At 33.6% G+C, this 14,082-nt stretch overlaps 1 protein-coding gene across 2 annotated transcripts; it reads left to right on the top strand.

Annotated features, from left to right (window-relative positions):
- Positions 1-806: 806 nt before the first annotated feature.
- Positions 807-13,211, top strand: LOC143058494 (uncharacterized). 2 transcript variants are annotated; one of them, XM_076232008.1, is made up of 5 exons: positions 807-914; positions 5,240-5,555; positions 6,330-6,431; positions 10,382-10,594; positions 12,103-13,211. In XM_076232008.1, the coding sequence occupies exons 2-5, from the start codon at positions 5,282-5,284 to the stop codon at positions 12,330-12,332; spliced, it is 819 nt and encodes a 272-aa protein (XP_076088123.1). In that variant the 5' UTR covers positions 807-914; positions 5,240-5,281; the 3' UTR covers positions 12,333-13,211. The 2 variants fall into 2 exon arrangements, with proteins under 2 accessions (XP_076088123.1, XP_076088124.1); XM_076232009.1 differs by lacking the exon at positions 807-914 and adding an exon at positions 1,022-1,111.
- The last annotated feature ends 871 nt before the right edge of the window (positions 13,212-14,082 follow it).

Genomic DNA, 14,082 nt, shown 5'->3' on the forward strand with positions numbered 1-14,082 from the left:
TCTTGGCTTATTCATCGGTTTTGAAAATTTACCTTTTAAAAAAGTATCCAAAACAAATTTACAACTTAATGCAGCATGCCTGGACAATAAAACGTATTTTCCCCCACGTTTCTGTATATATGATATATCATGTATAATGATTTTAATTTATTTTTTCATATTTTTGACTTATTGGCAGGTTTGAATATTTGACTTTATCCAAAACATTTAAAAAAAATTAGACACGGTCTACAACGTATGTATGAAAACAACTTAATGCAGCATGCATTGCCAATTAAAGATATTTTTCACCATGTTCTCGTATATATGATATATCATGTATATTGATATGAACTTTATCTTTTTTCTATTCTTGACTTGTTGGAAAGTTTTGAAAATTTGACTAAATCCAAAACAAATTATAAACAGAGACACGGTCTGAAAAATATGTTCGAAAACAACTTAATGAAGCATGCCTGGACAATGAAACGTATTTCTCCCCACGTTTCTGTATATGTGATATATCGGTATGAATTTGCTTTTTTTTTAAATCTTTGTTTTTGGTAGGCTTTGAAAATTAAAAAATCAAGGAGACAAGGTCTACACAATATGTTCGAAAACAACTTAATGCAGCATGCATGGACAATAAAACATATTTTTCTCCACGTTTCCGTATATATGATATAATGATATGTATTCCGTGTGTCTGTCAATCTATCATTGTGAGAGCTATCGGAGAAAAACAAGTAATAATAGGTGTCAAAGACGGCAGCCTTGTCGAATTGTTTTTACTGTCATAAATGGGATCGACTTTATTGCCTTTACTACTATACGTCACATCGTTAATATTGTCATATCTTATACTGGTTTTGATAGGAGTGACAAGCTTACTATTTTGTAAACGGATTTATATAACACATGTATTATGTTTGAAGGTAATTTAAAGTGGTTATTATATACATGTACTATCATAATAATAAATTATAATCGGGTTTGCATATATTTTTTTTAAATTTTGAAATCTAAAAATGTCACATCGTTAATGTTGTCAGATCTTATACTGGTTTGAATAGGAGTGACAAGCATACTATTTTGTGAACGGATTTATATAACATATGTACTATGTTAGAAGGTAATTTGAACGGATTACACTATTATAGTCATGATAATAATAATAATGATAATCGGGTTTTGATTATATTTTTTTGAAATCTAGGTATAGTTTCAATGTAAAATTATTTAATAGTTCCACAGTTTTACACGATGTGAATAGAAAGGATTTATATAGCACATGTACTATGTTTGAAGATAAATTGAACGTATTATACTATCATAATTATAATAATCTGGGTAAATTATATTTTTATGTTAGAAATTTTGCCACATCCTCTTTTTGCATATAAGTATTAAAGTATTGAATATTTCTACAATGTTACACAATTTAATAGTTTCAATACAACATTTGTACTATAAACAAATTTATCTTACTATCCTGTACATGTATTTATTTTAAATAGTAACACATTCTCTATTGCACTAGTATCTAGTTATTTGTAAGCAACTTTCCTTTAAAGTACAACTTTTCTATTATGTTTATCCTTTTCTATTATGTTTATCTCTGTGAATTAGTCAAATTTACCGCACATAGCTATAAGAAGATGTGATATGAGTGCCAATGGGACAACTCAGTCAATGGCGGATCCAGAAATTTTCATAAGTGGGGGCCCATTGGCTGCCTAAGAGGGGGCCCGATCTCGTCACGCTTCAGTGATTCCCTATATAAGCAACCAAATTTCTCAAAAGGGGTGGGGGGGGGGGGGGGGTCCGGGCCCCCTACCCCTCTAAATCCGCATCTGTCTCTCCATTCAAATTACAATTTTTAAAAGTATTATTTATATTATTAAAACTATAATTATCATTTCAAGAACGTAAACATTGTGAAACTATATGGAAGATTTATCGTCTGTTGTTAACCACACGTACATATTAAAGTGGTTAGGAAGACCTCTTGTGGTTAGGAATGACAAGCTGGTCTTATTTTTAGATTATAAATAATGTCCCAAGGACACAAGGAACGGTTTGAGAATGCATCCTGCTTTTAAAATACAATATATGAGGGTGGTAATGCCCTTTACCGTCAGGCGTCAAACGGTCATTTTCGGCTACCGTTAGCGTCAAATTGGTTAAAATTTTACCGTGATTCGTCAAAATATCCTTATCGTGATTCGTCAAAATATCCTTATCGTGATTCGTCAAATGTCTCAAATAATTATCGTTACCGTTATTTGTGAGAAAAAAAATAGCGTTATTCGTCAAATTCAGCTGATTTTTTATCGTCTAAGAGAAAGTGTACATTTTATCGTCATGCACTAAAAATTTCCGTTAACGTCATTTGCCAAGAATTTTTACCGTTACTCGTCATGAAGGTACCCCGTTACTACCCTCATATATATAATTAAAATAAAAACTTTCACAGCACAGATTCGTAAAAAAATGGTCTTTATAAAGAGAGTAATTAATTTAGTAACTATCAAGCTTCATGATTCTTTATACGTAAGGACAATAAACAGAAATTTTGTAGTCTTTTTCCGTATATTAGACGATGGTAAACATACTATAAAACTTGTATCAAGCTTTCTTTCGGATGATTCTCTTGAAAAGGACTAATTATAAAACCAGTGATGTAAAGTCAGTGTTTTTTTTACACATGCATACATGTCAACAAGCTTGCTGTTCGATTTGAGTCAAGGCTCAGTGTTGAAACAGCAATTTGACCTATAATGATTTACTTTTACAGATTATGACTTTTGTTGGAGAATTGTCTCATTGGCACTCATACCACATCTTCTTATATCTATGTCAACACTTATTGATTTACATTTACTTAAGTATTACATGCATGCAAAAGGTCAACATCAAACAATACACAAAAATTAACCTGTCACTTTAATTGACCTATGACGTAATAAAACATACAATGTACATTAATTAATATGTAGATCCACGAATGTTATGATATTTTTGTATAATTAAAACGGAAAATTCATAATAAATGTAAGTAATATTCAAGTATTTCATTTTCACACAAAACATGACAATACACATCGTTTAAGAAACTGGTTCAGTATAAACAGGCAATCACATATTTGGGATTACTTACAGATACCACAATAGATATAAGAATATGAGGTATGAGTGCAAATGAGACAACTTTCCATCAAATTCACAATTTATAAAAGTAAAACATTATAGGTCAACGTATGGGCTTCGGTGTACATCATGTATATATTCAATTTGATCTCTTTGCTGTAAAAAGTAAAATCACAAAAATACTGAACTTAGGGGAAAATCAATTCGGAAAGTCCATAATCACATTGCAAAATCAAATAACAAAACGCATCAAAGAATGGACAAGTACTGTCATATTCCTGATAAACAGATACTTATCCAGCCCTCTATCTATTTGCGTTTTTTTCAGTTTGCTATCTTGATTAATGCCAGTGCCCCTATGAGGGTCTGAATGAGGAGTCTTCCATTTCTCTGTTATTTAATATTATAGGTTTTTTTCCCTCTTCTTTATTAATTTTGACCATTATTCTCTATTCTTTAGCATGTCATTATTCTTTACCTTTCCCCTCACAGACCCTCAAATAGGAGGCTGGCATTAGTCAGAATCAAAGTCTATATATAAACGTGTATTTCAACTGGATTTAAAGGTATGTTCTTATGTATTACTGTTACACAAATTTTCCAGGCTAGGGGAGGGTTGGACCACCTTCTGTATGTATGTATCTCTCCCGGAGGATTGGACCACCTTCTGTATGTATGTATCTGTCCCGGAGGGTTGGACCACCTTCTGTATGTATGTATCTGTCCCGGAGGGTTGGACCACATTCTGTATGTATGTATCTGTCCCGGAGGGTTGGACCACCTTCTGTATGTATGTATCTGTCCCGGAGGGTTGGACCACCTTCTGTATGTATGTATCTGTCCCGGAGGGTTGGACCACCTTCTGTATGTATGTATCTGTCCCGGAGGGTTGGACCACCGTCTGTATGTATGTATCTGTCCCGGAGGGTTGGACCACCTTCTGTATGTATGTATCTGTCCCGGAGGGTTGGACCACCTTCTGTATGTATGTATCTGTCCCGGAGGGTTGGACCACCTTCTGTATGTATGTATCTGTCCCGGAGGGTTGGACCACATTCTGTATGTATGTATCTGTCCCGGAGGGTTGGACCACCTTCTGTATGTATGTATCTGTCCCGGAGGGTTGGACCACCTTCTGTATGTATGTATCTGTCCCGGAGGGTTGGACCACCTTCTGTATGTATGTATCTGTCCCGGAGGGTTGGACCACCTTCTGTATGTATGTATCTGTCCCGGAGGGTTGGACCACCTTCTGTATGTATGTATCTGTCCCGGAGGGTTGGACCACCTTCTGTATGTATGTATCTGTCCCGGAGGGTTGGACCACCTTCTGTATGTATGTATCTGTCCCGGAGGGTTGGACCACCTTCTGTATGTATGTATCTGTCCCGGAGGGTTGGACCACCTTCTTTATATATGTATCTGTCCCGGAGGGTTGGACCACCTTCTTTATGTATGTATCTGTCCCAAATCAGGAGCCTGTAATTCAGTGGTTGTCGTTTGTTGCATAGTTGTCAGTTTTCTATCAATATTTTTTTTAATGAATTCGGCCGTTCGTTTTCTCGTTTGAATTGTTTTACATTGGCCAGGCTATGCGATATAGGCTTTGTTGAAGGCCGTAAATTGATAGTGATAGTTGTTAATTCATATGTCATTTAGTCTCTTTTGAAGCGTTGTCTCATTGGCAATCATATTACATCTTCTTTTACCGTAGCGGTCCCATAAATCCGTCTTTGTTTTATATTGAATAATAATTTAATTTTGGATATAACGCGTCTTCTGATTGGCTGACGTTATTTTGTTATCAGCCCATAGACATAATTTAGTCATTTGACCGTGACGTCATCAACGTTTTTTCATGGTTTTCTACGGTTTAAAATGGAATTTAGAATTAAATTATAAGAAATGACTGTAATATTTTTTCTTCCTATTCGAAATAACATAAAAAATGTGGTGCACACTGTAAATAACCCGCTACGCGCGTTATTCAGTGTGCACCACATTTTTTATGTTTTTTCTTCATAGACAGAAAAAATATTACAGTCATCGGTAACACCTTATACGTTTAGTTAAAGACAAAATACTTCAGTTCATTTCTTTTAATTTACAGATATCTAAAGTCGTTAAACCAGAGTGAAAGATAAAATCTAGAATGGCGGTGTCTGTTTTAAAACATAACACGTCATCAACAAAAGCACAATCAGTGGCGGCGGCTAATAACATAACACCGTCGGAACTAAATACCAACGACTCTCATGGAAGGACTGTTTTGTTTTATGCATCACGATATGGTAAATTAGTTGCTGTTAAAAACTTGATAAAAGCCGGAGGTGATCCGAACATTTCCGATGTGGACGATAGCTCTCCGCTGCATGAAGCTGTTGAACGCTGTCATCATGATATTGTGAAAATATTACTAAAACACAGTAAGTAGACACAGAATGTAGGGTTAGATAGATAGATAGTTTATTCTTATAAAATCATGCAAGTACAAAGGGAATATAATAAAATTGAAAAATTAGAAGATGAGGTATGATTGCTAACTCTTAACCAAAATACAAATGACGGAAGAAAATATATGAGAAATCAAAGAGTATTGGATATGAAACAGCCCAACAAAATACAAAAAGCAAAGAAAAAGCGTCTTTGCTATTCTTCATCTCAAAGTCACAATGAGGCATGCAACACGATGCAAAAAAAAATGTCCAAGTGTTAGACAGCGTCTAACACCATATAGCTAGATAATAGCTTTTATCATGTAAATCTTCGTTATTTCATCTCTGGTGGATAGTTGTCGCATTGGCAATCGTACCTTTTTTCATATAGTTGCAAACCACATAGTTGATCCTGTAACTTGAGATCTATTCCTACGAGGCCTACATTTTCATTGACAAAAAAGAGAAAGCATACAGGAAAAAAATATTTGAGCTAAAGTTTGTTAACTTAAAAGTTTTTCTTCAAATCTTTTCGTTGTTGACAATCTGTTGACACCCTGTACGTTATAGAATCACTAATTTTATATATACTAAATATCAAAGTGTTAATGTCGTGTCATTTTAAACGTCAAATATCGAGAAAACATATATTAGTTGTCAATATCTGTATTGCTCTATTGCGATTTTATCAAATTCTTTACGTAAAATATTCATCTGTGACTTGAATACTTAATTGTTTTGTTTCACCATGCTTTGCAATTTTAGGATCCATAGACGTGAACACAAAAAATAAACATGGACAAACTCCTCTCATGAAGGCAGTCATTTATGATGACGAAGAAATGGTCAAGTTACTTCACAAATCAGGTACACTAGTTTGTATTTCAAAAGAAATAATGTAGTTAACGCTAATTATTCCACCCATTGTTATTCATTTTACACATTGTTATCATTTCACATCTTGTTATTCAATTTACACATTGTTATCATTTCACACCTTGTTATTCAATTCTTATTTGTCGAAAACTTAGGTTATGCTATAGACCATTTTCACTCTTGATTCCGTGTTCTAATTTTTTTGACAGGTTGCCTACTCTGTGGTAGGACATCCTGGTACTTGGTCAATTAGGAGCAATCTTAAAGAAGTAATATCAAATATATAATCGTGCAAATTGGGAAAGGGGGGGGGGGGGTTCTTTTTTCGACAATTTAGCCATCTATAAAAAGCATTAAACAGTTAACTTTCTCCCAAAATTGTACTGATTAAAGTCTTGAAATTACTTATTTACGTTGCTCGGCAGAGTATCAGGATTTTCTACCACAGAGAAGGTAACCAGTTAAAAAAAGTATTAATTCCGGAATCAAAAGTCTGTAAAATGAAAATGGTCTATGATGTTGTTTTTGTAACACAAGGGACAGTAAAGACCATCGGGCCAAACAAAATTACCGCAAAAGAAAAAAAGCGAAAAGAAAATCCGTTATGTAGATATTACCATGCAATTCCGATTAATAAGTATTTATATCCAAGTTATATATAAATATATTCAATACATTTGTTTCATGATGATTACAGAAAAAAATAAATCAAATTTTGGTAAACAAACTAATTAAATATGAGGCGTTATTGGACATCCCTGGTCAATACCCTGATAAGCAGTCTTCAATATGACACACATGATTGATACGTATAATAATCGACTTATAATGAGATATAAAAACAGACTTTACGTATGTACAGGTGATAGTTATATCAAAATATATTATTGAGAAATAGGCCTCCTTTGTTATAAGTTTTGATATAAATATAAACAGAAGTTTATTAAAAAAGCAAATATAACTTTTAGTGCAAATTTGTAACTTAGCATATCAATTATATATAACTCCGAAAAAGAAAAGAATTAATCAAATTTTCAGTCGTTTTTAAGAAATGCTTAAATTAAATTTCATATCTTAATAAAAATCTTAAACAAAAAGTGAAAAAAAAGTTAACCTGTGCAATAGTATATATATTCATATTTATGAGTTTTTTATTGTGTTTGGTGATTAGTATTCTTTTCTGTCAAGGGATGAGTGTTTTCCCCCTGCCTAGCGATATATTGTTGTGTGTGTGTGTGTAGGGGGCGGGCGGGGGGGGGGGGGTAGGAGAATAGGATTCATGACCATAGAAAAGTTGAAGAGAAGAAAATATCATTAATAATTTTCTGTGATATGTTCAAGACTGGGATTATTATAAAAGTAAAATGCTAGTCTCCTGTTCAAGAGTAAATCTAAGTACTGAAGTACTGAACATCGGATGACCACAAGTTCTTGTGGATGGTCAAATAGCATTTGTCTCAGAAAAAAAAATCACATATCTTTTTACCTGAAACTGATGTTAATGTACAGAGATATAATTTTTTTGAGATAATAATTTTTTGAGACAATTTCGTGCGTGGATGATAAATAAATGACAGGAAATTAACTTCACCGTAATAACTTATTTATTGTAGTGAAACAAACACTGATTTGTTGTTAGATATTATATTAAAATAACAGTTACATGTATTATATATGATTTCCATCCATTTGTTTATCATTCTATTCTACTATTCTAATAATAGTGCAATGCAAGTGCATGGTGGACACTTTAAAAAAAAGATTGGATACGAGCGAGTAGGCATTCATATTTTCCCGCAAAAACAATTACAGAGTTACCGGTCCTTGCCGGTATTGTCGCAAAACGTTCTTTGAGATATTCTTCCGCATGCTTTAACACAATTTTTCGGTACGTGTGCATAGATATTATCAATATTTTTTTACTTATAATATATATAAGTTGATTTTCCCGTTTGAATGGTTTTACACTAGTAAATTTGGGGCCCTTTATAGCTTGTTGTTCGGTGTGAGCCAAGGCTCCGTGTTGAAGGCCGTTCATTGACCTATAATGGTTTACTTTTATAAATTTTTATTTAGATGGAGAGTTGTCTCATTAGCACTCACACCACATCTTCCTATATCTATATATATATCTCTTCCTATATCTATATATATATCTAACTACAAAACATTTTCATATTATTAATTTATGTTGTAAACAAAAATATTTTTATCAGTATTCATTGAAGAGATGTATTTATATAAAACGAGAAGGAATGTTATTTTGCACTCGTTTATGTGCACGTATTTATCATTTTTATAGATCGGTTACAAAACCAAAACTTATTTACATAATGGAAATCTAGGCGATATCAATACATCGGAATGACCTCAAGGTCATCGCGATGTAAAAATACTCTCTCTCTCTTATTCTCTCTCTCTGTCTCTCTCGCATTCATCCAACATGTCCAATGACATGCAAATTTTGAATGGATGCAATAAAAAACCCAACAAAATACATACAAAACAAAAAAAACATGTTTATTACGGAAATTACCGAAATAAATTATAACATATATTATGACCAGGAGCTGTCATTAGCTGACAGATAACAAACATTTAATAATGACCATTATGGTCAATATTATACATAGTATTGCAGTCTGTTTACTAATTGACCAATCATAAAAATGTATGAGTAATGCTAATTTATCGATATATATGATTATAAAGGTTGTTTCGTGATAACAAATTAAAATAGTTTCCACCACCCATACAATAAACATTGACACATAATCTGTAACGATCTTGTACTGGCTGACCAGTTAAAATAACTGCTAAAAACCGTAGCGAAAATAGAAGGGTGTGATATGAATTCTTTTTGGAATTGCAAATGTAACATGATGTAGACACGGCGCTTATAAATGAGACAGGGGAAAATATATGTAGGTGGATTTTTTAGTTCTTACCCAACAATAGAAATTAACTGTTTTCAATAAAGGTAAAGATGACCACGATAACATCTTTGGCATTAATACATAATATTTTATGATCTTGTACTGACTGACCAGTTAAAATAACTGCTTAAAACCGTAGCGAATATAGGAGGGTGTTTTTTTTTTTAATAGAAATCCCATTAGACATTATGAATCAAGCATGTAGACAATAAAATTGAGAATTGAAATGGGGAATGTGCCAAAGAGACAAGTCTAAATATCTCATGAATGAGAACGGAAGAATTTATATGTAGGTGGATTTAGTTTTGAAATTTTGAGTCGAATGACAAATTCTCTGTTGTAACCATAAAATAATATCCAAATGAAAGTAAAGCACGAGCAACCATCATTGTGCTACAATTTCCTGAAACGACCAGGCTAATGTTTTTATCTATTATTAAGCACACAACTTTCCCCAAATCGATAAAATTGATAAATTTCGATACTGTAAGTATAGGATTTGTTAGTCAGTTACAAAAAATACCGGTACCTTACCCCGGCCTCGTTAAACATTTATTGCATATAACTGCCCATTTAAGTAACACGACGGGTGCCACATGTGGAGCAGGTATACCTGAGATCACCCCTAGATTTTGGTGGGGTTCGTGTTGCTTATTCTCTAGTTTTCTATGTTGTGTCATGTGTTCTATTGTTTGTCTGTTTGTCTTATTCATTTGTAGCCATGGCGTTGTCAGTTTATTTTCGATTTATGAGTTTGACTGTCCCTCTGGTATCTTTCGTCCCTCTTTTATGTATATTGTATATTTAAATAGAACTAGTTAGTAATTGTTATATCAGTATTCCAAATTCTGAAATACACTTTGCCATATCATTATATGTATCCATTATTTTAAGAATATTTTTCAATAAATTATTGAGAGAACTATATTTTTTAGAGAAATAAATAGAAGAGATAGAAGAGAATTTTTTTTTTAAATTAACAAGTGCGTTTTTTGTTTTTATTAGGTGCTGATCTCGATGTTGAAGATTCGACTGGTAAATCTGCCTTTCTAATAGGTATGAGCGAAGGGAGAGAGAAAACTACAGAATACCTGATGAAAAATGGATGTGACATAAACAAAATAGATCGACTGGGACAAACAGCTCTGTACTTAGGAGTCATATCGCCGAGCAGAGCGAGTAAAAATTCAGAAACAATAAGGAAAATGCTCAAATTGGGTATGTTAGAATAGTCAACATAAAATGTTTAAAGTATTGATTTATTAAAACACTTAACTATCGCAATGGACAAACAAATCAATTCAATGTTGAAAATCTACTGAATATATAGAAATAAGAAGATGTGGTATGAGTGCAAATGAGACAACTCTCCACCCAAGTCACAATTTATAAATGTAAACCATTATAGGCCAAGGTATGGTCTTCAACACAGAACATAGGCTCACACTGAACAGCAAGCTATATAGGGCCCTAAAATTTACTAGTGTTAAACCATTCAAACGGGAAAACCAACAGTTTAATCTATATAAAAAATGAGAAACGAGAAACACTTATGAACCACATAAACAGACGACCAGCACTGAACATCAGGTTCCTGACTTAGGACAGGTGCAAAGAATTTACATGTTTATTTCCAAAACTATAAAACAGGGGTAAGTCTAGCAAGTAACATCGCCACTGTTTGTAAGTCCGGTATATTTTATGTAATACCAATATCGAAAAGAGGAACTTTACTGCAATTTCGATAAGTTATCTAAAGGTCTTACGTTTAATGAATTTATTTTATGTTCAAATTGTCCTGCTGCGTAGGATAAAATGGGGAAATAAGACTGAAATTTCGCAGTTAAAAAATCCATGAAATTTGTATGCACCATTTATTATGCCCCGTTTATGGGCATTATGTTTTCTGGTCCGTCCGTCCGTCCGTCCGTTCGTCCCGCTTCAGGTTACAGTTTTTGGTCGAGGTAGTTTTTGTAGAAGTTGAAGTCCAATCAGCTTGAAACTTAGTACACATGTTCCCTATGATACGATCTTTCTAACTTTAATGCCAAATTAGAGATTTTCCCCCATTTTCACGGTCCACTGAACATAGAAAATGATAGTGCGGATGGGGCATTCGTGTACTGGGGACATATTCTTCTTTACATTTGTATTGTACATGCTTTACGTTTTCCCTTTGGGGGTGGGGGTGTAACATCTGAATCTGTATAGCCAAAAATTTGGCAATTTTGACATACGAATAATTGCTTAATGTATCAACTTTCAAACTTCAAACTTTTTTAAACACATGCGTTTATTATACTCAAATCTTTGAAGCATGGTAACCTCTATTGAGTGAGTGACAACCTGTTTTGACAGATCATACTTTTTCATCCTGTCACGAAATAGAAGTTCCTTCATAATATAAGTTGAAAGAAAATTACTGTAATCTTATTTACCATGGAACAAATATTACAGTATTTGTTCCTTACGGAATAAAGGCTGTAGACTATTTGTCCCAACAGGAACAGATAGTATGACATTGTTTATAACATAGTTTCAAGGAGAACTTCTGTTAGGCGGAACAAGTACATGTGGCAGTCCAGCTGTATTAATGTCATTAGTTCAAAGGACACAACACTTATAAGAATCATAAGATTATAAGGTCTGTTTTCTCTGGTCCCGAGGGTGACCTTTATATACTAGTTTGACTGTATTATAAATAGAAATTATATTTATTTTTGCAGGATATACGCTAGAAAAGGATGAGTATTGGCTCGTCAAAGCGGGTGTAGACATTGATACTTTCACCCACCAAAACTTCTTCCAAAAACTAGCATCTAGATTCATGCGAAACACACAACGTAGGCGCTTCAGTGAGGGTGGACCGACCGAACGTCAAAGGAGTGCAACTGTTGTCCACAATGATAAACACGAACAAAGGTTTAGCGCTAGGAGCAAATCTTTCAACATTTGAAACATGACCTTGCTGATGTTTGAAACTGTTATGTGATAATTTTAGATGTCAATGCAATCAGACAAATCCATATCGCCACACAATTTGATATGTAAATACGTGTATTGTGTGAAATTCTATCATAATCATTCAAAAAAGTCATATAGTGTCATTGAGCCAAAATTGAACTTGCGTGCCATCTATTCATAATCCGATCATGTTGATACTAACACACTACCACGGTGCAATCGGCAATCCTCGGGTGACTACCATACTCTCGGAATCGGCCGAGTTGTGACGAATGTACTGAATAGAGACACAGCTTCTACTAAGGATCATCCGAGACTGGAACTAACTTCCGCGAAACATCGTAGGAGACCTCCAAGCCAAACATTTGGTCGCACTCCAATCACGATACTAGGGACGTATCTATATTTTTATTTTGCACCAGCCTCGTTTTAACTTGTATATAACAATTTTTCATTGTTTAATAACATTTTTTCATTCTTTAATTGATTACACTGTGGAAAGCACCTAGTACACTAGATGACACAACATAAGTGTGATGAACTTCTCCTTGGCTGATTTATCATCGAAAGAAGAAGATATATAGAATTTATGACATTTTACACATGGCGTATATATCTGTCACGCATGACACGTGACCCAATGCAAGAATTTGAGCAATTTGAACATTAGAAGTCATACAACTATCGCTTTTCTTATGTGGTGTAAGACATTTTTTCCTGTGACGTCAAAATGTTACTGTAACTTCTATGATGTCTGGTGATGAAGAAAAAAACTAGCGAGAATGTGTATTATTAATACTATCATTATCTTGGCTAGATTGTTATATTTTGCATCTCATAATCATCATAATAAAACATAATGAAAACAAAAGTAATATATTCTTAATATTCGTAACGTATAGACCTGCATGACAGGTATTGTTCTCCATTGGACATTAGGTATTTCGGGTTTTAGCTTTTTAGAGCGCTCGTACTTGTATTATCCTTATAAGCTCTCCGTGTTGTCCGTGTTTACATTTTCGTTGCTTTGTTTACGTATTATGAGTAAAATATCATGCTTAAAGATTTTACTTTTTCAATTCTTGTATTAATAGTGCCTTTTAAGAGGAAAATTCAAAAAGGAAAGTCCCTAATCAAATGGCAAAATCAAAAGCTCAAACACATCAAACGATAAATAACAACTGTCATGTTCCTGACTAAGTACAGGCATTTTCTTGTGTAGAAATATCACATACCTTTCATTTTTATTGTCAAACTATTGTCTGCTTTATTTACTTTAGCAATATTGTAGTTGAGATACTGCATATTTATACCATTAATGCATACCTTTTCGAGTTTTCTTTGTCTTTAATCATTGGCTTAGGATGTAAAGGGTTAACTACGTGCCAATGTTTGCAACTTTTATCATGCTGTCGTTACCTGTGATGTTTTTATAAATAATAAAAAATGCATCGTTTGTGATGTTATCGTCATTTCAAAATTGGACTGTTTGTGATTTTAATATATTTTTCTGATCTATTGGTAAATATAGCCAGACATGAATGAAAAATGTCTGTTTGTAACAGTGTTATACAAGTTGTACAGTGGTGTGTTGTATTACAATTAGTGTTAGCGTTAGGTTCCCAAATAAACAAATCATAGATACCAGGATTAAATTCTGCATTTACGCCAGACGCTCTTTTCGTCCACATAAGACTCACCAGTGACGCTCGCATCCAAAAAAGTTATAAAGGCCAAATAAA

The sequence above is a fragment of the Mytilus galloprovincialis genome, chromosome 14 (genome assembly GCF_965363235.1).
Source record: "Mytilus galloprovincialis chromosome 14, xbMytGall1.hap1.1, whole genome shotgun sequence".
Lineage (NCBI taxonomy): Eukaryota > Metazoa > Mollusca > Bivalvia > Mytilida > Mytilidae > Mytilus > Mytilus galloprovincialis.

Coding starts and splice junctions, on each gene's coding strand:
- LOC143058494 (XM_076232008.1), top strand. CDS start 5,282: ATGGCGGTGTCTGTTTTAAAACATAACACGTCATCAACAAAAGCACAA. Junction 6,432..10,381: donor CAAGTTACTTCACAAATCAG/GTACACTAGTTT, acceptor TGTTTTTATTAG/GTGCTGATCTCGATGTTGAA. Junction 10,595..12,102: donor AAGGAAAATGCTCAAATTGG/GTATGTTAGAAT, acceptor TTATTTTTGCAG/GATATACGCTAGAAAAGGAT.